General features: G+C 48.2%; 1 protein-coding gene across 3 annotated transcripts in view; it reads right to left on the bottom strand.

The window, feature by feature from the left end:
• KCNN3 (potassium calcium-activated channel subfamily N member 3) overlaps window positions 1-26,703 on the bottom strand; it is a 161,954-nt gene that overhangs the window by 9,789 nt on the left and 125,462 nt on the right. For all 3 annotated transcript variants that reach the window (XM_024748206.1, XM_024748207.1, XM_024748208.1), the window contains 2 exons: window positions 14,121-14,262; window positions 7,016-7,126 (listed from right to left, as the gene is read on the bottom strand). In XM_024748206.1, coding sequence (XP_024603974.1) covers window positions 7,016-7,126; window positions 14,121-14,262 — 253 coding nt within the window. The remainder of the gene's footprint in view (window positions 1-7,015; window positions 7,127-14,120; window positions 14,263-26,703) is intronic.

Here is a 26,703-nt window from a genome sequence, read left to right as displayed (position 1 = left end):
CCAAAACCAAAAAAAAAAAAAAAAAAAAAAAAAAAAAAAGATATTAGTTAGTTATCATCATCTGGCCCAACCCCCCATTGAAAATATGAGGAAATGACAGCTTCAGAGATAGAATGTGAGGGCCAGAATCCCACAGCTAGCGAACGGCAAAGTCAAAACAAGAGCCAGGTCCAAAAAGAGCATACGGTTTTCATGTGGTCTGAAGAAAGACCTGACTGACTAGATGTCATCTCTACACAAACAAAATTATTTCCTGTTTTCCAGGATCAAGGAACTGGAAAGGACATTAGATTTGTTTTTAATCATCATGGCCCTCACTTAGCAATATGACAGAACAGGGAGTCCAGGTCCTGCACTTAACTTTAGCCCAAATATAAGGTACTAAAATCACAGCACAGCCTGGGTAGCTGAGCGAAGCAGTCACGGCCTCTTTATGGGTTTGAACGGGAGGCCCCTGCGTATTCAGGAAAGCGATGTTAAATGCAAGCCTTGGTGCTGACTCTGAATTAATTACCAGCAAACGACCTGGCACAAAGCTAAGCAGATCAATATACGCAAGAGAAAAAGAAACAGGCTTTTAACTGCCTCGTGCTTTCCCACGTCGACAGTGACGCTGTTGTGACCAGGTTCTCCCTCCAATTCACCTGGCTGATTGCTTTGAGCATCGCCGGGGTGGGAGGCAGTTGAGGCTGTGTGCTCCTCCTGGGATTCACTGAGCTTCCATAGGGCTTCCAAGCACCACTCCCTGATGGGGAGTTGGGTACCCACTGACCTCTCCTAGTGGGCGGGGCACCAGGGCCAAAAGATGCTCTTGAGGGTGAGAGTGGGAGTGGGTGGGTCAGGGAACTGGGAAGGACTGGGTCAGGTTGGCCATGATCTGACGGGCTCAGGGACGGTTAGAAGAGGGCCGTTTGTGCACGGAGGACTGGCTGTTTCGTCCCCCAAACCCATAAGCATACGAGCTAATTGTTTTCTTTGGGCCCATTCATTCTCTCCCAAGAATTGTATGATTTCACTCTGACGGTGGCCAGAGAATTGGCTCCGTGACCTATGTCCTTCGGGGAGGGCTCTAAGATTCATGAGCCCGGGCAAGAAAGTCATCCAACTAAGATCTTGCATACAATACTGACAGCTAACATTCACGGAGTGCTTACTATGTGCCAGGCTCCATGCTAAACACTTTCTGTTTACATTGTTCCACTAGCCCTCAGAAAAACCTCACAAGGGGATGAATGATCATCTCTGCCTTGGACCGTTGCGGAACCTCTCTGGGACTCAATTTTCATATTCATTCCTTCCCAAAACATTTACTGAGCCCTTACAATGGGGCAGATACTGTTTAGGAAGTAAGAATACTGGGATGCACCAACCAATAATATTTCTGCCCTCAAGGAGATTCTAATCCTATGGGGACAGCACACCCTGTGTAATATAGTGTCAGGTAATAAGTGATTCAGAGAAAACTACAGCACAGTACGGTCCCAATCTGTGAAATGGGATTGTGGTGTTGATTCAATGAAACACTTAGCACAGAGCCTGGCTGCACCGCACCTCAGTACACAGTAGTTTTACTGATGTTCCTTCCCCCAACGAATGTCAGCTTCTTCCCCCACCTCCAGTGAAAGAAAACATAAAACAGGACACATATGTCTGTTCCTTGAGCTCTTGGCTGTATTATCCATGTCAATGACTTGCTCTGGCTGCCTCTCTGCCAGGGTAATCTGCCTCTCCAGACTTCGTGGAGGCTGGTGCAGGAGGAACATGTGGCAGACGAGGGGTACCCTTCTTCACCTGCCCCCGTGCTCCCTACAGCTACAGGGAGCCCTGGGAGAGAAATTCCAGGAGCCCTACTGTTGGGGCCCCTGGGAAAGAAATAGCATGCCCTCCATGCTGCCAGGACTCCCTCCCAGGGAGAGGGAAGTTGGAGAGGAGGGCCGATCAGCCCTGGCAAGTGGGTGTAACTTAGACAACTTCAAGAAGTTCCAGGGGTTGAATTTAGATGAATAAATCTAAAGGGATGATAAAATCGCAATCTGAGAGCCCTCAGGTCAGGGCCGTCTTCAGACACCTGACTGAAGGTGTCCATTATGACCGGGGGTGGGGGGGGGTGGGTGGTCCCCTCTTCTCCATCTGCCAACCCCTCACTTCCCTCACGCTCACCCACACACACTTCCTGCTGGCTTCCTGCCGCTGCCATCTCTTTCATCTCCCCCCTCATACCCTCTCTTCTTCCTCCCCCATCCTATTCCACACTCCCTTCTCAGGCTTCTCCGCCCGCCTTACCCAGAAGCCCTCACCCAACACTTAGAAACGGGGGCTCCACCCCTGTGGCTGGCAGGACACTGGGACAGGGAGCGTGGAGGGATGTACTTCTGTGGTTCCAAGTTGGAGTTTGTAGTCTTTCCCCACAGCAGCACAGTAATGAACCATGGCTAATTCCATAAAGCTATTAATGTGACGCTCAGCTAGTTTGGAGGTAAACTGGCTTTTCTTTCCAGCAGACCTGGGACCCTAACCACCATTCAGAGTTCCAAGGAACTGGCTGTTCTGGGAAACCCATTGGGTTATGGCTGGAGAGCTGCCTGCCAGCCTGAGAACAAATGGCAGCCCTGGCTGGGACCCAGCTCACTGCATATGGCTGGGGGCCCACACTTGCCCATCTCTGGGCCTGAGAGGCTCATCCCTAAGAACGCTTCCAGCTCAAAAGCTCAATGTTCCTATGACTATTGTTAAAGAAAAACTGTACCCAGTCTGTCTGGGACAGAACTTTAGTGGGTGATATAATTTATAATCCCCTTCTGGGGAGAATTAGCATTCCTGATAACTGCCCAATTGATTATCTGATAAATGTTTAAAAGACTAAGACCTGTTCTGGGAATCCACTCATGGGCCCTACCAGTTGTCAGTCAGGAGTCTGTGTCCTTTAGCCAGGCTTTCTGTTCCCTGTACAACAATGACTACCATTGTCTTTTCCTATAAAAGGCCCCTACTATGAGTAAACATTTGAATTAGGCTGCTGGAAAAAAAAAAAACACATTTTTTTCCCCCAGCAGGATTGTGATAAAACTTTGACACATGCTTATAATTAAAGAAAAGTTTTCGGGACTTCCCTGGTGGTGCAATGGTTAAGAATCCGCCTGCCAATGCAGGGAACACAGGTTCGAGCCCTGGCCCGGGAAGATCCCACGTGCCGCAGAGCAACTAATCCCGGGGGGCCGCAACTACCGAGCCTGCGCTCTAGAGCCCGCAAGCCACAACTACTGAGCCCATGTGTCACAACTGCTGAAGCCCGAGCACCTAGAGCCCGCTACAAGAGAAGCCACTGCAATGAGAAGCCCACACACCGCAACAAAGAGTAGCTCCCGCTCACCGCAACTAGAGAAAGCCTGTGCTCAGCAACGAAGACCCAATGCATTCAAAAAATAAATAAATAAAAAATTTAAAAATTATCCCCTGTTTAAAAAAATAAAGAAAAGTCTTCTTTATCAGTGGATCAGTAGGTTCTGGGGGGTTATTAAAGGTTTTTGAGCAGGTTGGTTATATGTTCAAAGCTAAGTCTCAGAGTCTAAGGAGAGTCACAAGGAAGCAAAGTACAGGATGGCTTGGGTAAGGGAGGACCAGGTGAGATGAGAAGGTAGCAAGCAACTGAGATGGTACAAGACTGAGATGGTGGCTTTGAGTATAGTGGGCAGAGGACCTGGAGAGGCTGGTGTGGCCAGGTGGAATCAGACTCCAAAGCTGCTCGGACCCCTGTGGGGACCAGGGCAGAGAGGAGTCAGAGATGCTGCTAAGCTTTCAGGCCTGGAGACTGGAAGAACGGTGATGTCATTAACAGGGAAGGCAGGAGAAGGCACTAGTGTAGGGAAGATATGGGTTTGGTTTTGGTCTTATTCATTGATTTCATGGGGAAACTATACTTGGAGGAAGTATTTGAGGCAGGAACCCATCGTGGCAAGGATAAGGAGATAAAATCCTCAGCCAGTGGCACACACCGCAGAGGTGTCTGCAGGTTTGATGTGGAGAGGAGGCATGGCAAACAGAACATCTCCTGTCCGCGGTGCCTCTGAAGTCAAGTGTGTCCATGGGCAGCTACCTTGCTCTTTAGAAAGGGGAGGTGCTCTTTGAGGACAGGCAGTAAGTATGAGGGCAGGTACCATCTCTTACTCATCTTGGTGTCCCCAGAACACAGGGAGTGCCATCCAGCTGTGATGGATGTGTTTCGTTACCTAAAACAGCGACAGGGGGATGTGTAGCATTGAGTGGGAGAAAAGGTGGGGATCTAGTATCTTTTTTATAGTCTCTCTGTGTGTCATTTACATATATATTACCTAGTAGCCCAGAGGTTAGCAATAAATTATAATTCTAGATTAACAATGGCAGTAATACTGCAAAGTCAGTGTGGGAAGATCTGATTGCATTAAATACAGAAATGACGTTGCCACCAGGGTTGACAAGTTATACAAATGAGAGAAGAAAAGCCACGGGAATCAGGAAAACCAGAAACTGAGTTCCGACCCTGTGCCATCAGACCACCGCCACACCTGCCCCCACCTCCCTGGCAAATAAATGAATAAAAACAGTGTGACTCTAGTGGTAAAGTCTGGGCTGAAGCCTTTACAGCAAGACAGGCAGAGTAAATAAAGACTAGAACAATCTAAGTATTTTTATGATTAATAGGTTACAATTCCTTTTTTTTGTTTTTTTTGCTTAGAGCTTTGAAGAATTAAGATTGCATGTATTGTAAGAGATGGCTTTTCTCTGTTAAATCTATTAATTGTCCTCTCTTGAGAGGTTTGCAATTATGTCCCAATCAGCTCCTCCAAAGATCGGATCTTTCTCTGTGAATTCACTGAGAATTCACTGTGAGTTCTGTTTGACCCATGAGCCACTCCTGCTGGACACAGTGGGCCGCTTGGAGAGGACAGAGGTTGGATGAGGCGTTGCCAGGGGAAGAAAGGTGGGCTTCTCCGAGACCAGGTCAAGGGGAGCTGAAGCCAGAGCAGGCCAAGCTCACAGCCAGTTTCCTTTCAATCAAGGTTAGGTAAAAGAGTCTTGCCAGCTTTGAGAATCCTCTCTCTGTAAGAGCCACTCCTTTCGTGTTGTTTGTTTCTTTGGGAAAAGATATTAGATATTAAAGGGACATTTCAACAGATTTAAGTGTTCTCAGAAAAGTGAGATGTTACTCGATAGAAAGATGCCTTGTACTCATAGATGGGCAACAAATATTTGTTGATTTGATTTTCAGTCCCACTTTTCAAAAAGTAAGCGGACTTGAGCAGGATTTTAGAGAATTATTCTTGAAAGCTTGAAATTAGCAACCACAATGTCATCTCCTTGTACAATTATATTGCAGAAAAATTGTTTATTTTCCTGTCACGTGAGGGAGTTGGCTTTCCTCGGCTTTATTTTCCTCTAATGTCTGATTCACAGAGTGAAAAATGGAGAGGACAAAGGAATAACATGATATACACAGTATATCCTTGGTTTCAAAAAGCAAACAGAATAAACAGAGGGGCTGTTAACGTCTCTGCTCTAAGAAACAGCTCCTGAGAAGGTTCTGGAGGCTAGACTCCCTCGCCCCTGACTCCTGCACCGAATTGTTCCAGGAGAATAGAGGCAACTTTGGTAATTTGCTCAATACTTAGCATGACTTCTGCACGCTTACTAGGGGGTTGAAGGAAAGCAGCTAGGTTACAGGGCTCTGGGTGGAGCCCGGCTGGCCTACCCACGGGTATGGCCCTCAATCCTGCCATCTTGATGATACAAATCACGTTTTCGCTTGTACCACGGACACCTCAGCGCCAGGATGTACCATACACAACCATCTGTACGGCAGCGACATTAGACTATTTGCCTGTACCCCTTCTTTTTAACATCTGTGGAGGCTCTTTAAAGAATCCAGTACATGTAATCAAAGACCAAACAATCAAACACCATAAATAATTCTGCTGAGAAACTGGAGAGGCCTTGGCAACTTCCCATTCCCCCACGCCTCCCTCTGAGTGAGCACACTCACCCTTTGTCACTCTCCCTCTCTTTTTGTTCTCCCTTCCTGCCTTTGTCTCTATTTAGAACACATTTTTACTGTGCTGCAACATCCATCACTGAATATTTTCTCCAGCTTTCAAAAACCCCAATCAAAATCTCGTTGCTCGTGGGTCTCCTAACCCACTTTAATCCTAAATGAGAAACTTGTTAGAGCGGCCAAGACCCCAGCACAGGGTCTTGCTTTGCTCTCATTTAGGAAAGAGGAGAGTTTTGCAGGAAATCATACTACTGACCTTCGTTCAGCCTGCAGCTCTAAAGAATTTTCCATAAAAGCTGTCATTAAATAAACAGCTTCTGCCATGCTCATTTGGCCTGCTGTTATCCTGGAAGGCTCGTTTCTGTCTCTTCTAAATGGGCCTTTTCTCCTCTGACAATTCAGTGGGGTGTCAGACTTTTAGCAGCTAAATGATCTCCCCATTCCCGCTTATATTCAGTTTTTCGCCCTCCTTACCCACTTCAATGACGTTACAAGGGAGAAACATTATTTGGAAAACCCAAAAGGGGGGAAATTGGGTGATGACATTTTGATGAATGTTATTTAGGAGTGATTGTCATGATTTTTTTTAAAGGGTTGGATTTAGATACATTCCCAATGTCGTTTTTAAGACTTTCTACTGCCCTTCCTAAGAAGAATCATGAAAACATTTAAGCATAAGCAAAAACACCTCATGCTGGGTGATTTACTCTGTACCATTAGGCAAGGGGGCCGGGTTACATCATTGTATGCTATAGATTTAATTATCAGGAAAATTATTTGGTTACCTGAACCATGCACAGTGATTTAAGAGAAGACAGGAGCCTTCAGCATTGGGACATTGTGCCCATTTTGCACTGGCTGTTCGCATGTGTCTGGGGCTCCCTCAACCCTCCACTGAAAGGTGTGGCCCTAACCCACTGTGGCTACTTTCTGACTGGCTCCCATGCTGGTCTTAAGTCCCCCGTTAAGACGTGGACAGTGGCGTTTTACCCGTTTGGTGAGCTGAGTGTCCATCATGAAGTTGTGAACGTGCTTCTCTGCTTTGGTGAGTTCCAGCTTTCGGGCCACCACGGCCACCACCAGGGCAGTACAGCCCGCACCCTGTGAGGGGACAGCAAAAGGACCAGAGGAGAGAGCACATCATTAAGAGGCAGGGCTCAGGCGGAAGACTCCACATGCCCCGGGCCCACGATGGGGTCTCCAGGAGTGGAGTGGGGACTTGAATTCTGGCTGGACAAGGCCAAGCCACAAAACCCATCAGGGCCCTGATTCCCGCACCCATGAAGGGGTCTGCGGTGCTCTTGGCTTAGCTGCAGAGCTGACCTCTGGGAGACTGAGCCTTCATAAAGCTGGCCACTTCTTCATGGAGCAGGATACTGGATGGGGCTGAGGCTCAGGGGAATTTAAAACACCGAACAATCACTTGGTCACCTGCCAGGGTGTGCAGGGAAGACAGAAAATCCACACACGCTCCCCCTCCCTCATGCATAACCCAGCCCCACTGCCAGCTCCAGAGCAGGGGGCCAGGAGGAAAGAAAGCCGCGCAGTATGGATGGATCACCTGTTGGTGGTGGAGAGTTTTCCTGAAAATAATCTAACGAAGAGGCAAAGCATCACCCCGCCAAGACTGCTTCTCAGGGCTACACTGGTTGGCATGAGTCTGTGCACCCAGTGACTGAGCTTGCTCCCAGCTGGGTCTTTTCACTGGAGGTCTAGCCTGTGACTCAGCACAAGAAATTCAGCTCTTTCTTGCTTTCACCAGGAGGCTCATGAATTCACCATCTTTCAGAGATTTCAAAGACGATAACAACACACCTGCCTCAAATCAGGATTTTAAGGGAACCCGCAGAAGGCGCTCGGTATTCTCCAGAGCAGAATTCTTATTCTGCCCTGGAAGGTCCACTCCAGGGAAGCCCAGGGAGAGTGAGTAAAAGAGGCCGCTTCCTCAGGACTCACTTTCTCTCTCCTAATCCTCTGGGTGCATGCTTGACTGTCTGAGAAATGAGCAGAAATGGGCTCATCCCAACATTCTTCCAAAGGACTTTGAAGTCCTCTTTGCTGTGCATCTTGACCTGGTGGGGGGTGGGGTGGGAATCGAGACAGAACTGCCCCTGCCCTGCTTCTCCTGCAGGCAGCAGACGACAGCCCCGCCCTTGCCTGGTTCTTGGAAGAGAGCACACGCCCCTCGGTGACCATCACCCTCTTTCTGCACGTGCGGCCCTGCACCATCCTGACCTCCACTCATGGAAAGCGACAGTAAGCTCAGAAAAGTCAGCAGTCTGATCCTCTAGACGCCAAACAGGAATTATAGTTGCCACAGAGCTCAGTTTAGCAATTGAGGTCCTAGGATTGAAGGAATCCACCAATAACATCTGGGGCTCACCCAGTTTAACGGAATGCATAGGAAACCTTAAAGACTGTTTTCAAAGGTACTATAATCCGTACCAGAGTTGGGCGGAATGCACATGGTAGATCAATCCCCTACTCTCTCCTTCATAATCTCTTTCCTTTGCCACAGGTTGCCAAAGGTTGGTCGGTGCAAGGTTTTGGCACGGGTGAAGTTGGCAACGCTTTCCCCTAGGTTTTTACAAGGGTTCCCATGAAAACAATGTCATGTTTCTAGGTACACTTGGTCAGCCACCCATTTCTAGCACAACAAACTGAAAAGAAAGGAGCCTGTGTGAACTTTCCTTTTCTGACCTCATTTTCCTTTCTTGTTCAGGGATGGCCCTGTTTTCTTGGCATCTGTGACTTGCAGGAGACTCTGTGCCCAGTTTTCAAAGGATATGTATGGGCCGTTGGACAGCCTGGTCTGCAGGTGCCATCAATTGAGCCAGGCCTCTAAAAGCAAAAAATAGCTTAAAAAGAAGCTGTTCTAGAGGGAAGATGTGTGCTCCATTTCCCCTCAAGCAGACCGAGTATATAATCCCTCTCTTTTGTATGGAGCTACAAAAGAACTTTGGGCTGAACGCCCAAAAAAGGGATATATCGCTGTGTTAAAAATGGAACATCAGATGGAGAGGGTTCTTCCCAGGCTCCAGGCTTCCTCATTTCCCTGAGTCCAGGGAAACTCTGCTTAAATCACTCCTGAAAGCTGGGGGCAGAATTAGCCTGAAGGAGTCTCCCTGCTCACCACGCCACTTTGGAGGTTTCATTAAAACAATCAACCATCCACAATCCCGAAGTTCCAGGGTCTAGATGGATTGCTCCATGGTTCTTGCTATGGCTCACAACCTAGGCTGCTGAATGCAGAAGGGTTCTAATGAGAAGCTAGAGTGTTCTAACTAAGGAACCATCTATCTTATATGATTAAGATTCATTTCTGCATGGAGGCAGGAGGCTGGGCTAGATGACATTTCCCAGTTTCTTTCAACTTAAAGATGTCAAGGCTCTCCTGTGGATATTTCTCTGAAGGATGCTTGGTTCTTAGCCCCTAATTCTAACTTGAATAGATAGCAGTGGATACTTTCAACTTTTCTTTTAGAAAATCCATCATCTGGCTGAATTAGGGAAGTAGCCAATAATGAAGCCTAATCTGGTCATTCCCATTAAGAGGCAACCTTGTAAAGATGGGGTCAGACATCAGCAACCTTCAGAAAGTGGTATTCAGGGTGCTGAAATACAAACTGATCCTCTCCAGAGTGTGTGTGTGTGTGTGTGTGTGTGTGTGTGTGTGTGTGTGTGTGTGAGAGAGAGAGAGAGAGAGAGAGAGAGAGAGAGAGAGGAGTGGGGGAGGGGAGGGGAGGGAAGGGAAGGGAAGGGGAGAGGGGAGATGCAGAGAGATATAGAGCTGGAGCAGAGACTGAGACAGGGAACAAGTTGTGCTGCCTCCTCAACAGCATGGGACAGACAGGGGAAGTGGAAAGGAAGAAGCAGACGGATAGGAAAAAAGGATGGGCTGATGGGAATTGAGTGGAAGGCAGGAAGGACAAGGAGCCTAAGACTTGAGTCAGAAGTTAATGGTCAACTTCGGCTCTTTAGAGGAAATAAAGGAAGCACTACGGGATTCCCCCTCCCTCCTGCTGTATTCACCTTTCATGTGGTATAATGATCACCTGTGTTCCTTTTGGGTCTTTTTACTTAGATGAGTTTATCAGCCTGACAGGGCCCTGTTAGCAGTTTGGGAATGCTTATGTGATATGGCAGGGATGCGGGTTGGTTTTAAGAGACAAATTGCCAAGGGCTTGGCTGATCTGGGTGTGTGAGAGCTCCTGCTGTCCTAGCTGTCCTCGTGTGGAATCTCAAAAATGGTTGGTGGGCAGGGGGGCCATGTGAGGAGAGATCGGAGTGGGACAGAAGAGGGTAAGCAGCTGCTGGGATGACTTCCATGGGGTCAGACTATGGAGCAAATCCATGACTCAGACTTTTGCCTTCAGAGGTGCCAAGTCCTGAATCCTTGACACCAGCTGAATTCCCTGGGTCTTCTCTGTCCAACACTATTTCCATGGGAGGGCTGTGGGAGGGGAGAGGGTTCACCTCTAATGAGGTCGTACTTGCCAAGGTACGTGGTGAGCAGAGTACAGGAGTGAACAGAGAGAGGAGCAGCTGGCCTGCAGTCAGCATGCCTAACTCATCCATAGATCTGGACCCAAATCAGAGACCCAGTCTCCTCCACTCTGGTCCTCCTACTCCTTGTTTCCAAGAGACATTTTCCAGCTGGAAAACCTTAAGAGTCTCAAAAAACAAGTATCCCAAGGGGAAAAGTATGAGGTGTACTTAACTAAAGAAGCAAAAAATAAAATAAAATAAAACATAAATGAAAGTGACAAATGGAGGAGGGAAGCCTGGAGGATTTACAGTTGGATTCTGTTTCTGCAACAGATACCATGTAACAACTAAAATAACATCAATTGGTTTGAAACCAAGGTGTTTCAGGGAGAAGCTCATCCTCTAAAACTGACATTAAGCAGATGTCTTACTGAGCCCTCTTTTTCCCTCCTCCCCAAATGACTCAATTCATGCTACCTTTTACTTCATCATCCCTTTCCTTTTGCAGTTCAAAGAAGCCTCTCTCATGAAGCCTCGGGGAAAAGCTCAGTGACCCCCCTCAGATATCCTGGAAGCTTTTGTCTATTTGTCCCTAACTCATGAAGGGTCCACAGAGTGAGTCCAGCTTCAGAAACTGGCTGTATTGAAATGGGATTCCTACCAAGGAGTCTTGGGGGCCCCAAAAGTCTTCCAGATGCCTGCAGAACCAAAAAGCCTTCAAAGGCCCATTCTGGATACTAAATATTGCCAGCTTTCTCTCTACCTTGTAACTGTCATCATAAAATTCTTTATGGAAAGATGATACACTTTGAGGTACCTGCTTCTGTGGGTGAAATCTCTCAAACACACCAGGTCTGTGCCAACAACGTCAAGTTGTTCAGACAATTATATACCCTGCTTAATGGTTGATAATTACACCATTACTGGGATTGCCAAGAGAAAACAATGATTAAGACTATTTACAGCCCGCACACACAAATTCTTCCTTTCCCTTCCCAAGCAGGCCTTGCCTTGGCCTGCATGGTGTCCATGGTAACCAAACAGGAAGCCCTACCTTTAGTAAAGGCACTTGCAATAATAATCAGGAGATGTACAAAGTGTCGGGAGGCTGGGAGAGGGGAGGAAGGGATTCTCAGCCATGCGAAACCCTGGAAAGGAGTGACTCAGCTGGAAAAGTCACATTTGTTAGTAAAAATGCCACCAGGGTTCCTCACTGTCAGACCCCAGAGGGAGGCAGCTGATTTTAATTTGGGTAAACACACTGACAATGAGAGGAGGGGAGCTCCCTGTCCCTGTCATAGATAGGTGTCTATTTACGCAGCAGGGTTTGTGCAAAAGGAGAAGATAAAAGGCATGTGCTGTATTTTTAATATGGGGGGTGGGTGTCGGTTCCTCCTCACTTGTTTGTTCTTTCCACTTTGATCACACCTCTCTCCACAAGAAACAAACACTCCTTTCCAAGGAGCTGCTACAGCCCCAGCGGTGCTGAAGACCACACCCCAGGAGAAGGCAGGGAGGGGCCCAGGGGTCCTGCCCACCACCACCCCCCAGCCGTGCCAGAGCAGAAGCCCGGAGATGCAGGAGTGAGGGAACCAGGGAAATGGTGGCTATGGGGCCGCTTCTTGGATGGGGCACAGCTCCGTGCTGAGAGGGCGAATGGCTGGCATTTAAAAATAACGGAGGCTCCACACAGGGCCATCCACCTATTGGCAGCCCGGCTCCGTGCGGGCCTGGCTGAGAGCTGGTGCTGAGGCACAAAACTTGCGCCCCACGAGCGGCTCTGAGACAGGAAAGCTTTGGCCTTCGGGTGGCATTTCATTCCCTTCTGGAAGGAAGAATCATTCCTTGGTTTCCTGGTGACAGCTGGAGCTGTGCCAGATAGACTCCTACTAACCGATGGAAGGTATTTGTTCTGAGGCCTTACACTTACCCGTGATTTATCCCAACCCCGGCGCTAAGCCTCTTCTCATTAACTGCGGCCCAGGACCTGCTAATATGCACCGGCTCTGGATTTCAGTCGAAAGGGGAGAGGACGGTGTCCAGTCGTGACATGGCAGCGCTGGACCCCTCCTGCTCACCAGCCCCACGGCCCCAGGCCTCTGACCCTATGGCCTCTGCTGCTCTGAGCTGCCTTGTCACCGAGATCAGTCCCAGGAGGCCACCAGGCTGGTGAGGGCTTAACCCCCTTCCCACTGCAGAAAGGAGTCACTTCCCTTTCAGGAGGGTCTTTTGTGTCCTCCTGGAGAAGTGGGGGTGGTGACTGAAATCTGAGGGAGCCCTGGAAGGATTTTGATGATGGGGGGTGCAGAGAGGGCTCCCTGGGGAGGGCTGCCATAACCAGCCGCGGCGACCTAGGACCAAGTTACAGGCCTCCTGTCCACCCTCACCCCCACGACACCCAGGCTTAGCTGCCCGCTCCTTCTCTGACCCTCGGCTTCCTCTTCTGAAAGGAGGACCCGGTGTGTTTATTCTGGACACTGGGGTTCTGGGAAGGAGGTCAAAGAGCAGGGCTGCCTGTCCTGGCCAGAAAGCACAGCAAGGAGACGAGCCCTCACCCCCGGCCAGTGAAGGAGTAGCGGCGGCAGGGACGCCGAGGGCTCGCCAGCACTGAAGGCGGCGCAGCTCCTTGTTGCTGACGGAGTGCGTTAACATAAAGCATTGCAGTTTATCCCCATCACCAGCCAGGGCGGAGGGCAGAGCAGGCCTCCCATCCGCACTTCGTACTCGAGCATGCTGAGGTCCAGCAGGCTAAGTGCCCTGCCTGGAGTCCACAGTGAGGTCATGGGGTCAGAGGCCTGCGGCTGTGGGGCTGGTGAGCAGGAGGGGTCCAGCGCTGCAGCGAGCAACAGGGACTCAGACTCTGGGGTCCAACTCCCTACCCACATCTCTCCCAAACTCCATACTGTGTGGCCATGTGATGGGCACGAGTGTGTGCAGGGGTGGGGGATGGCAGGGTGATGGGCGGGAGGAATATACACCTTGAAAGGAGGCAGCACAGCTGCTGGACACCTGGGGAGAGATGGGGATGCAGTCACAGGCTAGCCGGGTGCCAACTCTGGGAGGGAACTGGCACTCGGAAACTGGCACCTCAACATTTGGACGCAGAGGCCAAGAGTTGGCCCAGGGCCATGTCATCGAACCAAGACCGAACCAGTGGCCAACCCAGTCTAGGACACGGGTCTCTCATGGCCGGCTCAGTGAGTTCTAGCTATACTCTATCAGATGTGGTACCAAGGTCTGCGGGGCCCAGGCGACAGGAAAGAGGACAATGAACTGCAAGCCCTGATGCTCACCGGGGCTGGTGGATGGGAGCAGAGGGTAAGACCCACGGCCAGCTTCTCTCGGCCCATTTCTGGGGGGCTAGGAAGAGGCCACTAGCTGTCAGGAACCGGGACATGGTCCTATCTTAGACAAGGAAATGAAACAGTGAGAAGCCACGCAGATTTCACATCCGTCTTTCTACGTGCAGGGACATACACGCTGGCCTGTTAACTAGCAGCTGGCCCCATGCCCGGATGAGGAGGGCCCCCTGCACCCACCATAAAGGCGCTGCTCCTAGCAGCATTCGCTGGGTGGGGAAGGGTAACTGGCCGAGGCAGGTACTCACCATAATGCCCGTGAGAAGACAGACACCTTTCCCACAGTATGTGTGGGGCACCATATCCCCATAACCAATGGAAAGGAATGTGATAGAGATGAGCCACATGGCACCCAGAAAGTTACTAGTTACGTCCTGCTGGTCATGGTACCTGCCGGGGGGGAAGACAGGAGTTAGTTAGTGGAACTGCCATTCCCGGGAGTAAAGGCTCTGGGCAAACCTGGACAAAGGAGGAAATGTGACATTTTGCTGAGATGGAGACAGCAGTGATGGTGGCACACGGATCTCTTCAGGAGACTGAAGCTGCCGCAGCTCTGCCCACCCAGGTCCTGCCTACAGTTCTCCGTCCATCCCCCCAACCCCCCACCACGAGCTTGGTCCCAGCGGTAAAATGTTTCGTCATGATTTGCACCGTATCACAGACGTCCTTTCAGTAAAATACCTTTGGATGAAATCATGCAGTAACAAAATTTAGATTTTCCCTTCCAAGCTGACAGTCTAAATGTATGTGGATGTGATTAATCTGAAATCACAAGCTCCTGAACAAGGAAAATGTCAAAAAAAATCACCAAACGCATTTAGCAATTTCCCCTAAGAAGGCTGATGGAGCCCAAAGACTGGCACCTCCCAGGTGTCTGGAGGGAGGCTGCGGTAGCCGGGGCTCTCTTGGAGCTGTTTCCAGGGGGAGGCTCTGGAGTCTCCATGGAGCCATGGCCTCCTCTTCTGAGCTGGATGGAGGCTCGTGGCTGTCCTGCCCTGGGAGTAAGCAGCTGGAAATGTATCACCACCATTCCCTCTGCCGGATACCCATTCCACCCCATCCTTTTCCTCCCTCCCTTCATCCCCAAACACCAAGGCCTGCTGTGGGCCAGGCTCTGTGCCAGGCACTGAGATAGAAAGATGAACAGGATACAGCCCCTGCCTTAGGGTTCTCAGCCCAGGGCAAGGGTCCATCAAGGATGCAGACATCTGTGAAAGCATCAGTAAGTGAGTGGACGAGGCACCTGGAGGACGGGAGGGAAAGGGCAATGACCTCGACTCAAATGCAGGAGGATTAGTCAGAGCTTGAGTTTTCCCGGCCGGCTGGGGGAAGGGAGTTCCAGGCAGAGGAAATGCTCTTATGAAAAGCCAGGGCCCAACCTGAGTGCAGCAGATGGGCCTGGCTGCACCTGGGGTGGCAGGGCAGATGAAGGTGGGTCCTTTCTCAGAATGTTCTCTAACAGGATGAGCCTGAATGACAGGGATGTCACTCCTTGATAAACTCTTCCCATCAGCCTCTTGGAGGCCACTGGATGGGAAAGGTGAGATGGGGCCAGGGAGATCAAACCATCCTGGTTGGCTAGAGCAGAAAGCCATTTAGGAACCTTAATCTACAGAACTGAGTTACCAGCAAGGCTTACATGACGTGCTTGGGATGGGGTCTGGTACAAGGAGGCCCCCAGAAAGTATTAGCTGCTACCATCAGTGCTCTCCCTGAGCCCCACACCCCCACCAACAGGGTCTGGCGCCCAGTGGGCAATTGACAAATGTTGCTTTTCTTACCCTTGCCCCCCACCCCAGGTCAGGTGTGCTGGCAAGGCTGCAGAAACAGGTGCATCTGGAGATGAGCGTAAAAGGAGGCAGAAGTCTGCTCATCAGAAAGGAGATGGAGGTCACGTAAGTGGGGAACACCAAGGGCACTCTGACGGATCCCGTTTATTGACTCACACTGTATTAGCAGGAGCCGCACGATGCAAACTACCCTGTGGCTACCTAGCACTCTGTGTACAAACGCTCAGATTCTCACAACATCCTGTCAAGTGTTTTTGCAGGTAAGCAACTGGAAGCACAGAGGCATTGGGTGACTTGCCTGAAAACACACAGGAAGTAACCAAAGCAAAGCCCATGCCCTTTTCGCTATTCCTTCAGCATCAGGGAGATGGAAGTTTTAGCAACAGGAGGGCACCTGGGCTCCAGCAGCAAGTGATGAGGTAGCTATGGAGACCAAGGGTCTGATTTTGGAAGGCCTTGAATTCCAGGATAAGGGGTTTGGATCTGTTCTTAAGAGGCCTTGGAAATGATTCTTGGTTCTTGAGCAGATGAATGACAAGATGACATGGCCCACTGGGAAGACTGGTCTGTAGGTGGTAAGTAGACAGATTAAAAAGATGCAGCACAGGGGTGGGGTAGCCAGGTGGGAAGCAAATGCGCAAAGCCAGGAGGGAGGTGCAGGCAGCAACCTTCATGGCCCACCTGAGCCTGGCCCGAGCAGATCCCGGTAAGCACATCGTTGGTGGGCCGTCCAGCCCCAGCTTGAATCCTCTACCAGCAACTAGAGGAGGGTGGCTTTAGCCTTTCACAGCTGTCTGCACAAGGGCGTGCATGCCCAGAACTCTAGGGGTGACATCTGAAAAGCAGACATCCCTCCCCAAAGCTCTGCTGGTTAAGTTGTCTTACCTGCCCTCCCCTACCTGCTTTGCTTGCTCCCCAGTGATACTCTGTGGCTACCCAGATGGCATCCTGGCCGCCTGCTCCTTCTAGTTGGCCTCATGTCCCCAGGGCTGTGCTGTGTCTGCTCATCTGGTCACGCTGGAGTAGCATAGGCTGTTGGTGCCCAGGTCTGATCCCCAAGAGGGAGTGTGCCCTGCTCTGTCCCGGGACGCCAGCCCCATCCCAGGTCTGACATGGCCTTGGATGGGCAGCCACGCTCCCCATCCCATTCCCCACAGCCCTGGGTCTCTGCAAGGCCCTTGGGCTGATGTGGTCCCCTCCACTCACAGCCTGCTGCTCTTTGGCCAGGAAGAATGGTGGTGACCATGGCTCTGAGGGCCTGTGCTGAGGTTAGTGGTGGGGATTCCTTCCCTGGAGGGATGGACTTTGGAGTCTGTGAAGCAGCGAGACTCAGTGACAGGTTGAGTGCGGGGACACAGACAGGGCAAGACTTAGAGATGGCTCCATGCCACAAGCCAGCAACAAGCAAACACATGTGTAGAGTACAGCCAGGGTCGTCATCTCCTGGAAGGGGTCTTAGGTCAGGTCTGATGACAGTGAGGTTGAGGCAGTGAGCAGAGAGGAGGCGAGCCTGTGGTCTCGGGCTCAGTTTCCCTGGCTTCAAGCCCCAGCTCCACCTTAAGTAGCTCCACAGCTGTGGGCAAATGACTTAACCTCTCTGTGACCCAGTTTCTTTATCTGCTGATGAGAGGAGTAAGGAAAATAATTCACCAGCAATATTAGCACAGTGCTCGGCCCAGAGTAACTGCACACCAAGTGTCAGCAATTACCACTACTGCTGAGATTGGTATGTGTTACCAGTCTGAGAGACAATCCATAGACAAATACAGTGGCAGGGATCTACAAGTGCAGTGGGCAGAGGGTCCCAGCAGGGAGGGAAGAAGATGGAGGGAGGGATGAAGATGGAGGGAGGGGTGAAGATTGAAGGGGGGATGATGATGGAGGGAGGGATGAAGATGGAGGGAAGGATGAAGATGGAGGGAGGGGTGAAGATTGAAGGGGGGATGATGATGGAGGGAGGGGTGAAGATGGAGGGAGGGATGAAGATGGAGGGAGGGATGAAGATGGAGGGAGGGATGATGATGGAGGGAGGGGTGAAGATGGAGGGAGGGATGAAGATGGAGGGGGGAATGAAGATGAAGTGGGAGGATGAAGATAAAGGGTGATGAGGATAAAGATGTCTTGGCATTTAGGCTGGAAAACTATCTGATGAAGGGATGAAAGGAACCTACTGTAAGTTCTTGGACAAAGAAGGGACATGAGACACTTGGTATCTGAGAATGATTCTTCTAGCAGCTACACGTAAGACTGATTAAAGAAGACAGGTCCCAGACAGCGAGAACCTCTAGAAAGTTTGCAGGTACCCGAGGAGAAGCAATGCAGAGACTTGAATGCTGAACTACGGGGTTTGACTTAATTCGCAGCCTATCTTCTGTGGACTTATTGGCTTTGCTGTGCACATGGGTCTCTAAAGTCCTCGTTTCTTTGCTTAAACTAGAGTTCCTGAGCTGCTCGGCTGCCCTCAGGACCATGGCCCATCCTATTCATATGTGGGTGGATTCCGAGGTAAAGAGATCAGAACTCAAAGCGGAACTAAATAAAAGCAACCAGTAATGTGTCTCTCTTTTTAAAGTTGAGGTTTGATTTACTGCTTCACTTTTCTCTAAATTCTCTTTATGTTCTTGTGGGCTTCTTTTTCATTCACCATTTAAAATCCCTTGGTGCTAACTATGTGTGCTGAGGAGAGGAGAAGCGGATCTTGAGGATGCTATTCATTCATCGTTTGTCAGACTTTGATGATCTCCCCTCTGACAGGGGCTATTGAAAATCTGGAGATGAGTCGGACATGCACCCTGCTCTCCCGTGGCTTGGAGCATCGTCATGGAGATAAGATACACGTGCAACTCACCAAGCAGGAAGTGATAAGTGAGAGAGCAGGGCTGGTGATTCAGGACCGTGGGAGTGGAGAGGAGGGAAAAATTGTTTCCAAATCTATTCACAATTTTAGAGTGGTTTACACTTGTCACAAACTCACATATTAATCTCATGATATTTTTTGCAATAGAGAATTTTTTGGAGAAAAGAGTCCCATGTTTTTCCTTAAAGGCTAAGGAGGAAAAGGTTGTAGGTATTTTTTAAGGGTTATTATAGTTATTAATTTATCATTAGCGTGTGTGGACTATGGTTTTTTCACTTTTTAATATTATGAAATAAATGATAGATATGAAAGATTGTACAATTGGGTAAAGATGGTAGATGAAACACACATGTTACTTTTGCTCTCTCTTCACATCCCTCTGCAACTAACAGTTTTAGTTTCCTCCTTTTAAAAATAAGCAGACAACCAGGAATCCCCAGACCTCTGAGGAAAGTCTCAAATATTGAAGACACAGACCAAATCAGTCAATTAAAAAAACAAAGAAAAAAGGCTCTGGATCAAATACTAACCATTAACAGAGAAGAACTCTTGAAACAAATCCTGTAGTTAACATCTTAAGAGAGAGAAAACAAGATATTGGACCCATGAGACAAGAATGGCATGCTATACCAACAAAGTCCTCCCACAGGGCTGGAAAATAAATTGAGGAAGTTTCCCAAAAGACAGTGAAAGAGATGAAAATAGGAGAAAAATAGTGAATCAATCTACCAATTCAAATACCGAGAGTCTCAGAAAGAGAGAACTGGAAAAAAAGAAGGAAGAGGAGAAAAAAGGAAAAGAAGGAAAGAAGTAATCATTAAAGACATCATTACAAAATTTCCCAGAGCGGAAGGACACACGTTTCTAGATTAAGGGCCCACTGTTCCCAGCCCAGTGGATGGAAATAGACTCACAGCAAGGCACATTATTGTGAAATTTTAGACCACCAGGGGGAAAAGAGAAGATGCTATGGAGCTTCCAGGGAGACAGAGAGAGGTCAGACACAAGAATCAACAGTCAGAGTGACTCTGGACTTTTTCACAGCAACACTGGAAGCTAGAAGGCCATGGAATAAAGACTTCAAAATTCTGAAGGAAAATTATCTCCAAATCAGAATTCCAAACTAGCCAAGGCTCTCAAAGATTTGCCTCCTTTGCACCCTTTCTCATGAAGCTACAGGAGGGTGCGTGTCACCAGAGCAAAGGAGTAAACCCAGAAGGAGGAAGCCCTGAGATGGAGGAAACCGGGGATCCACAGAGGAGAGAGGCCCGGGGTGATGGCACCAGGAGGTCCTTGGGTGACGGCCATGCACCAGGCGTGGAGGGCAACCCGTCCAGACTGGAGCAGGTCAGACAGCTCTGGAAGGTATTTCTCCAGGAAGATGAAATTGATAGAAAACCTGCAGTGCCTAAACATCCTGAGAAGAAATTTAGACAACTGTCAGAGTCTAGAATTGAGTTAGTGATAAATACACAGCAAACTAAGCAAATGAACAAACATGGTAATTAACCAGGAGAAACAAAAAGTTATGCAGGGAAGGAAAAGCTATCATCCTTTACTACAAGGCTCAGCTCTGAATAGAGTCAAATTAGTGTCGGCTGAGTAATGTAAACACCGATTACTGATCTAACCAAAAACGTGATATAATGATGAAAGGAGGATGGGGGGACAGGAAGAGTTGGAGGGGAGGAAAAGGAACTAAATCCTCATCTTCCGCTGTGGGAAGGGGATAGATGATGCCGAAACCAAAGCACCGAAAAGCAGCAATACAGTGTGTTATGAAGAGACATGGAGGAAAAGGTTAAAATTAATTAGCAAAAGAAGGTAAAGGCGCTACCCCTGGGGAGGCATAAATGGGAAAAACTGGTGGAGGACAGCAAATACCACAGAACAATTGACTCTAAATGTATGCAGGTATAACTTCCATAATATCAAACACAAAACTAAACCAAAGAGAAAAAGACCACAAATATATATAACATAAAATTAAGTTACAAAGCGTAAAAGTAAGCACTCCTGAACTCACGGTCCTGTTGAAACTACTTGTGCATTTTCTCTGTTCTCAGCCTCCCACGTCCCCCCAGAGATCCTCAACATCCTGAATTTCATGTTTGTGTTCTTGTTTTTCTTCACAGTGCTTCTCTTTTAAAAAAATTTTTAATTCTTTAATTTAATTGAAGTATAGTTGATTTACAATGTTGTGTTAGTTTCAGGTTTACAGCAAAGTGATTCAGTTTTATATATATATATATATATATATATATATATATATATATATATTTCAGATTCTTTTCCCTTACAGGTTATTACAAAATATTGAATAGACTTCCCTGCGCTATACAGTAGGTCCTTGTTGGTTACCTATTTTTTACATAGAAGTGTGTATATGTTAATCTCAAACTCCTCACAGTGCTTCTACCTAGCTATGTATACCTACCTAAACAATATATAATTTAGTTTTGCCTATTTCTGAATTTTATAAAAATGAAATCATACCATAAGAGTGTGATAGGCAGCCTCTAAAATGACCCCTGGTATTCTCCCTCCTCCTGGGGTATTCACACACTTTTGCAATCCCCTCCTTTTAAGTGTGGGCTGGACCTAGTAACTTGTTTCTAAGGAATAGAATATGGCAGAATATGGCTATCACTTCTAAGGTTGGGTTATAGGAAGACTGTGGCTTCTGTCTGGGAGATCTCTACCTTGTTCTCTTTTGAATTGCTCTCCCTTGGGAGAAGCCACCCAAGTGGTGAGTGAACTTGGGAGCAGAAACCCCTTAAGTCAAGCCTTAAGGTGAGACCACAGGCCTGAACTACAATTTCATGAGCCCTCTTGAGCCAGAGGTACCCATTTAAGCTGTCCCTGAATTCCTGACACATAGCAACTGTGAGATAGCAGATGTTTGTTGTTTTAAGCTGCTAAATTACAGGGCAATTTGTCACACAGCAGTAGATAACTAATACAATGAACTCTTCTCTGAATTGCTTTTTTCCACTCGACATATGCGTTGATATATGTGACTATAGTGTATTCTAATTCCTGTACTGTGCTTCATCATATGAACATACCGTTATTTATTCATTCACCTATTGATGGACATTTGGGTGGTTTCTAGGTTTTTCCTCTAATGAGCAATACTACTACAAACATTCTTTTTTTTTTTTTTTTTTCCGGTACGTGGGCCTCTCACTGTTGTGACCTCTCCCATTGCGGAGCACAGGCTCCGGATGCGCAGGCTCAGCGGCCATGGCTCACGGGCCCAGCCGCTCTGCGGCATGTGGGATCTTCCCGGACCGGGGCATGAATCCGTGTCCCCTGCATCGGGAGGCGGACTCTCAACCACTGCGCCACCAGGGAAGCCCCTTACAAACATTCTTAATCATAGTTCCTGGTTGTGTTAGAGTCTTAGGACACATAGCTAAGAGTGGGTTTACTGGTTTGTAAGGCATGTACATATTTAATTTCCTTTGAAAATGTCAAGTTATTTTCCAAAACGGCAGTACCATTAGGTTTCTACCAGCAGTGAATACGTGTTCCTGTTGCTCTATGTCTTTATCAACACATCATCATCTGACTTTAATTTTTGCCAAACCAGTGGGCAAACTGGTATCTCATCATGCTTTTACTTTACATTTTCCTGATAAAAGCTGTGTATCCTTTTATATGTTTATTGGTCATTTGTGTCTCCTCTTCTGTGAGGTACCATTCATGACTTTTGCTCATTTTTCTATTGGTTTGTTTTTCCTTTTTTCTAATTCATTATAAGAGTTCTTTATATAATTCTAGATAAGAACTTTGTCAGTTTATGTATTGCAAATATCTTCTCCCAGTTTGTGCCAGGTCTTTTTGTTTGCTTTATAGTACTTTTGATGAACGAAAATTTTAAATTTTACTATAGCTGAACTTATCATCCTTTTCATTTATAATTAGCAACTTGTATCGTTTTTTAAAGAAATCCTTTCCTATCTGCGGTTATAAGACTTTCTTTTAAATGTTTCTAAATGTGGCCTTTCACATTTAAGTCTTCAATTCACCTGGAATTGATTTTGTGTGTGGTGTGAGGTAGGGATACAACTTCATCTTTTTTCATATGGATAACCAATTATCCCAGGTCCACTTAACGAGTAGTTCATCCTTTCTCCCACTGAGAATGCTACCTCTGTCATATAGATTATATATGAAAGTTAAGCTATTTCTGGGTTCTCTATTCTGTTCCATTGGCCTATTTTTCCAACCCTGGAGTTACATTATACTCCTCTTTGTAACCTTTTCTGGGTACCTTCTCAGAGCCTAAGGCATGAAAGGTGCTCAGTAAATATTTGTGGAATGAATATGGCCTACTTGTTGCTTTTCCTGTCCCTTTGTGAAAGCGATGCTTGCTTTAGTAATTCAGTGACTCACGTTAAGGTGACTTCAGCTGTTCTCTCTGGCAGATAAACTTTGGTCAAAGTGGCTGCCAAATTCCTTGGGCTTGGAGTTGGTTCTCACCATTCACAAGGACTCAGCTTCTTGACAGTAGCGGTGACCGAGCTCTTTTCATATGGATCGTAGTGATTTAATGGCTCTAGCCATTTGTCCTGGGTCTGGTTTGTTTGTCGGGAATTTTCCAGGAATCAAGCCAAGTGGATTCTTTGTCTTCACCTTCCAGTCATTCCCCAGCTTCACACAGTCAGATCCCAGCCCCCACTGAGCTGTGGAACCCCTGCTTGCTCAGTTCTCCAGTGAAAAACCCAACATGTACCTGACTCGACCCCTTGGTGGCCTTGGATCCCATTGGTGCCTCCCTCCTCAGAACAGTCCTCTTGGCATCTTCAGTGGCTTGCTCTCCTGCCTTCCTCCTGCCCTGACCATCCTTCTTGGCTTCTTCTTCTGGCCTCCTCTTCAGTGTTGCTGTGCTCCAAGCTTGCTTCACACCTTTCTTGCTTCTCTCATGCCTGCCACTGTCCTCGCTGTTCCCTTCTAAATGACCCTTCAAGAAGCAGCTCAAAGCCCACCCTGACCCACCCAGCCAATGTGGGCTCTCTGTCTCTAACCCCACACCACTCAGCTTCTGCACTCTCCATTTGATGCCTACACACTGTCTCTGGTAGGAGACCACCGGTGTGGACCATGGTTAGGTGTCATGGTGGACTACCTATATTTGAATCTGGGTTTTGCTCCTTAGTATCTACATGACCTTGTCCTCAGTTTTCCTATCTGTAAAAGGAGATAATACTTGTACCAGCTCACACAGAGTTACGTTTAGGGTTAAATGAGCTAATGTTTCTAAACCATTAGAACAGTGCCTGGCACACAGACACACTAAAAAATGTTGGTTATCGTTGTGCTGTTACAATCTAGTGTGTATAAGCCTGGCCTTGTCATAGCAGAAAAGATGCAGGATCTGGAGCTGAAGGACTGCCTTTCATGCCCTAATGGCTTTGTGACCTTGAACAAATTACTGTCTCAGGATCTGTTTCCTCTTTACCAAATCAGGGTATAATAATGTCTGCCCTGACCATCTCACAAGGCTGTGGTGATGAGCGAAATACTTGTTGAATGTATGAATGGATGATCCCATTTTGTCTTTATCACAAGCCAGCAGGACAAGGTCAGAGGGACAGGGGCTGTTTTCCCAATTTTATAATTAAACAATGAGAAGCTCAAGAGACTAACTGGCTTCCCTAACTTCTCAGAGCAAATGAGTGAAAAAACTGGCCAGAAACCCGTCTTTTTTCTGATTCTAGAAATGGCTGCAGTGAGCAGGACCCAGGGTGGGGCGTGGTGGCAGCGTCTGTGGGCCTGGGCAGACGCCAGCCTGTCCTAGCAACGTGGAGCTCCTGCTTGGTCCCTGCCAGTAGGACAATGGCCAGGGCACTGTGTGTGACTGGCGCGTGAGTACCAGCTGGGATCAGGGGGCCTGAGAAGCTCTTCTTAAGGGAAGACATTTTCATGGAGTCCTGGGTTTTACTCCCATCCCTACCTCTACTTTTGTCTTGGTTGCCAATATAATCAACTCCTAATTATCAAGGGCTCTCATCACGCAGGGGCATGTGATTCCAGCGTTGGGGAGAAAATCACCATTTCTTAAGCATATTATGAGCCTTAGTTTAGGAGGACTTGAGAAATGCTTGAGGTATATGAAAGAGTACCACTGAAATTCAAAGTTAGCTGAGGAATAAGTGTCTTATTACCGTGACTTTAGAGCTACCCCGTGAATTCAGCTACAAGTGAATTCACATAAAGACCAAAAAAAAAAAAAATTCTCTCTTCTTAAAAACAGTCTCCCTCATAAACATCTTAAAATATAAAATAAATGGCCCTGGAGGCCCAGGGCTAACCACCAGCCTACTGGACCACATGTCTGACGACACACGCATCCATGAAGTCACTCCGTCATCTGCCTCATTCCTATAGCCAGTGTTCTATTTTTTTACAAGTTGGCTTTGAATTTAGGAAAATAAGGACGTTTCCCTCCACCAGGTAATTCAAGGCAACAGCGCTGAATCTTTCCAAGGCAAACCTAAATCTAGTCTCCTGTTCCCAGCCCCAAGAACTAACAGCATGGGTGCAAAGCCTCTGGTTATTTTTAAAAGGCAAGAAGACCACCGCCACCAAAAGAGACAAGTCCAACAAACAACCAGACAGAAGCAGCTCATCCCCTTTCTGTGACTACGGTGGGTGTGCCTTTTTCTCTCAGAGGCGGTGGCATGCATGCCTCCTCTGGCAGTTTTCCTTGGAGACTTTTGCCAAATGTGGGCGAGTCAGGACATCTGGCTGGTGTCACACATCTGGATGCAACCTCTCTACAGGGAAATCTGAACAAGAATGCCGGCTCAGCTTTTCTTGGGGTGTGCTTGTCTTCTCTTGGGTCTCTCCCTCCCTTTGTTAGGCTAAGAAGTTTTGTTCGACTTCCCCACTTCACAAATGGATACAGCATTTGAGGGAGGCCAGCTGCCACTCCTTCCACGGTCTGTTTTCTTCACAAAGAGGAGTGCTGTCAACCTCTCTGCATGGTTATTAAATTATAAACCAGATGGTTCATCTGGCAAACCTTTCTGAGTCAGTTTCACTATTTGCAATGTTTTCTCTCTTCTTATTAAAAAATATTTCCATGTTTCCTCATTTGGAAATGTTTAATAAAATGCATGAAAATGGAGAAAAACAATATGTTTGGAAGAAGCACTGTTCCCACGGGAAACATGTCTTCCACGGTCTTTGGAGGTGGCGTGGTGGAGAGGGGATGGGGGCTCAGATCCCAACCCTGCCACCTGTTAGCTGCGTGGCCTGGGTAAGGCGCTCACCTCTCCATGTCTTGGGCTTTCCTTCTGTAAAACAAGATGTAAAACCTCTCACATGGGATGATGTAGGTGGTTAAATGAGATAATATGAGACCCCGTGCAGCACCCGGCAGTTACTGGGGGCTCACTACATGAACTCATTCAGTCAGCAACTGTGAGCGGGCCCCTACTATGCGCCAGACTTGGCACCTACTTCAGGGAACTTACAGTCCAGTGAAGGAGGCTGACACCAAGCAACGCCAAAAGCTGAAAAAGGGCGAGTTAGAATTGAGACGCATGCCAAGAGGCAGCATGGGGTGCCCTAAGCAGGGACCTCCTCTGAGGATGCAAGCTTCACACAGAGCCACCCAGGACGAGCAGGGATGAGGCTGGTGCACAAGGGTGGGCCGGGGTGGAGGCGCTCCAGGTGGAGGGACTGCCCTGGAGAAGGCTGGGGGAACTGGGAGGATGTGGCTGGAGAGGTAGGGCAGATGAAGGACGCTCTCTCCAAGCACCAGCACTGGGCTTTGGTGAGAAGAGCTGCTGGCACTGTTGGCCTCCCTGGCACCGGCTCCCTGGGCCCTTGTTTCCCTTCCTCTCCCTCCTCCGTCTGTCTTTCCATTGCCGATCTGTCTGCTCTCTCATCCTTCTTTCTCTCGTTCCCTCCTTTGAAACACCCCCCCCCCCATGTCTCCTCTCTCATTCCTATTCACTGGCTCAGTCTCTTTCTCATCCTCTCCTCGTGAGCAAAGCCCCGCCGCGAGGAGAGGCAGGGGCTTCTGTCTCCAGCCAAGGGGTTGACAGTTCCCATGGGGACACCAGTCTTTCTTGGCCTCAGGTTGGTTTTGCTTATCCAGCAAACTTGTATTCTGCACCTACTGGGTGGCCATTTACCAATGGCATGAGATGAAACAGAACAGGGTCC

This window comes from Neophocaena asiaeorientalis, unplaced genomic scaffold, assembly GCF_003031525.2.
Source record: "Neophocaena asiaeorientalis asiaeorientalis breed wild unplaced genomic scaffold, Neophocaena_asiaeorientalis_V1.1 scaffold76, whole genome shotgun sequence".
Classification (NCBI taxonomy): Eukaryota; Metazoa; Chordata; class Mammalia; order Artiodactyla; family Phocoenidae; genus Neophocaena; species Neophocaena asiaeorientalis.
Note: the sequence above shows the minus strand (reverse complement) of the source record. Positions and strands in the feature narration are given on the sequence as shown.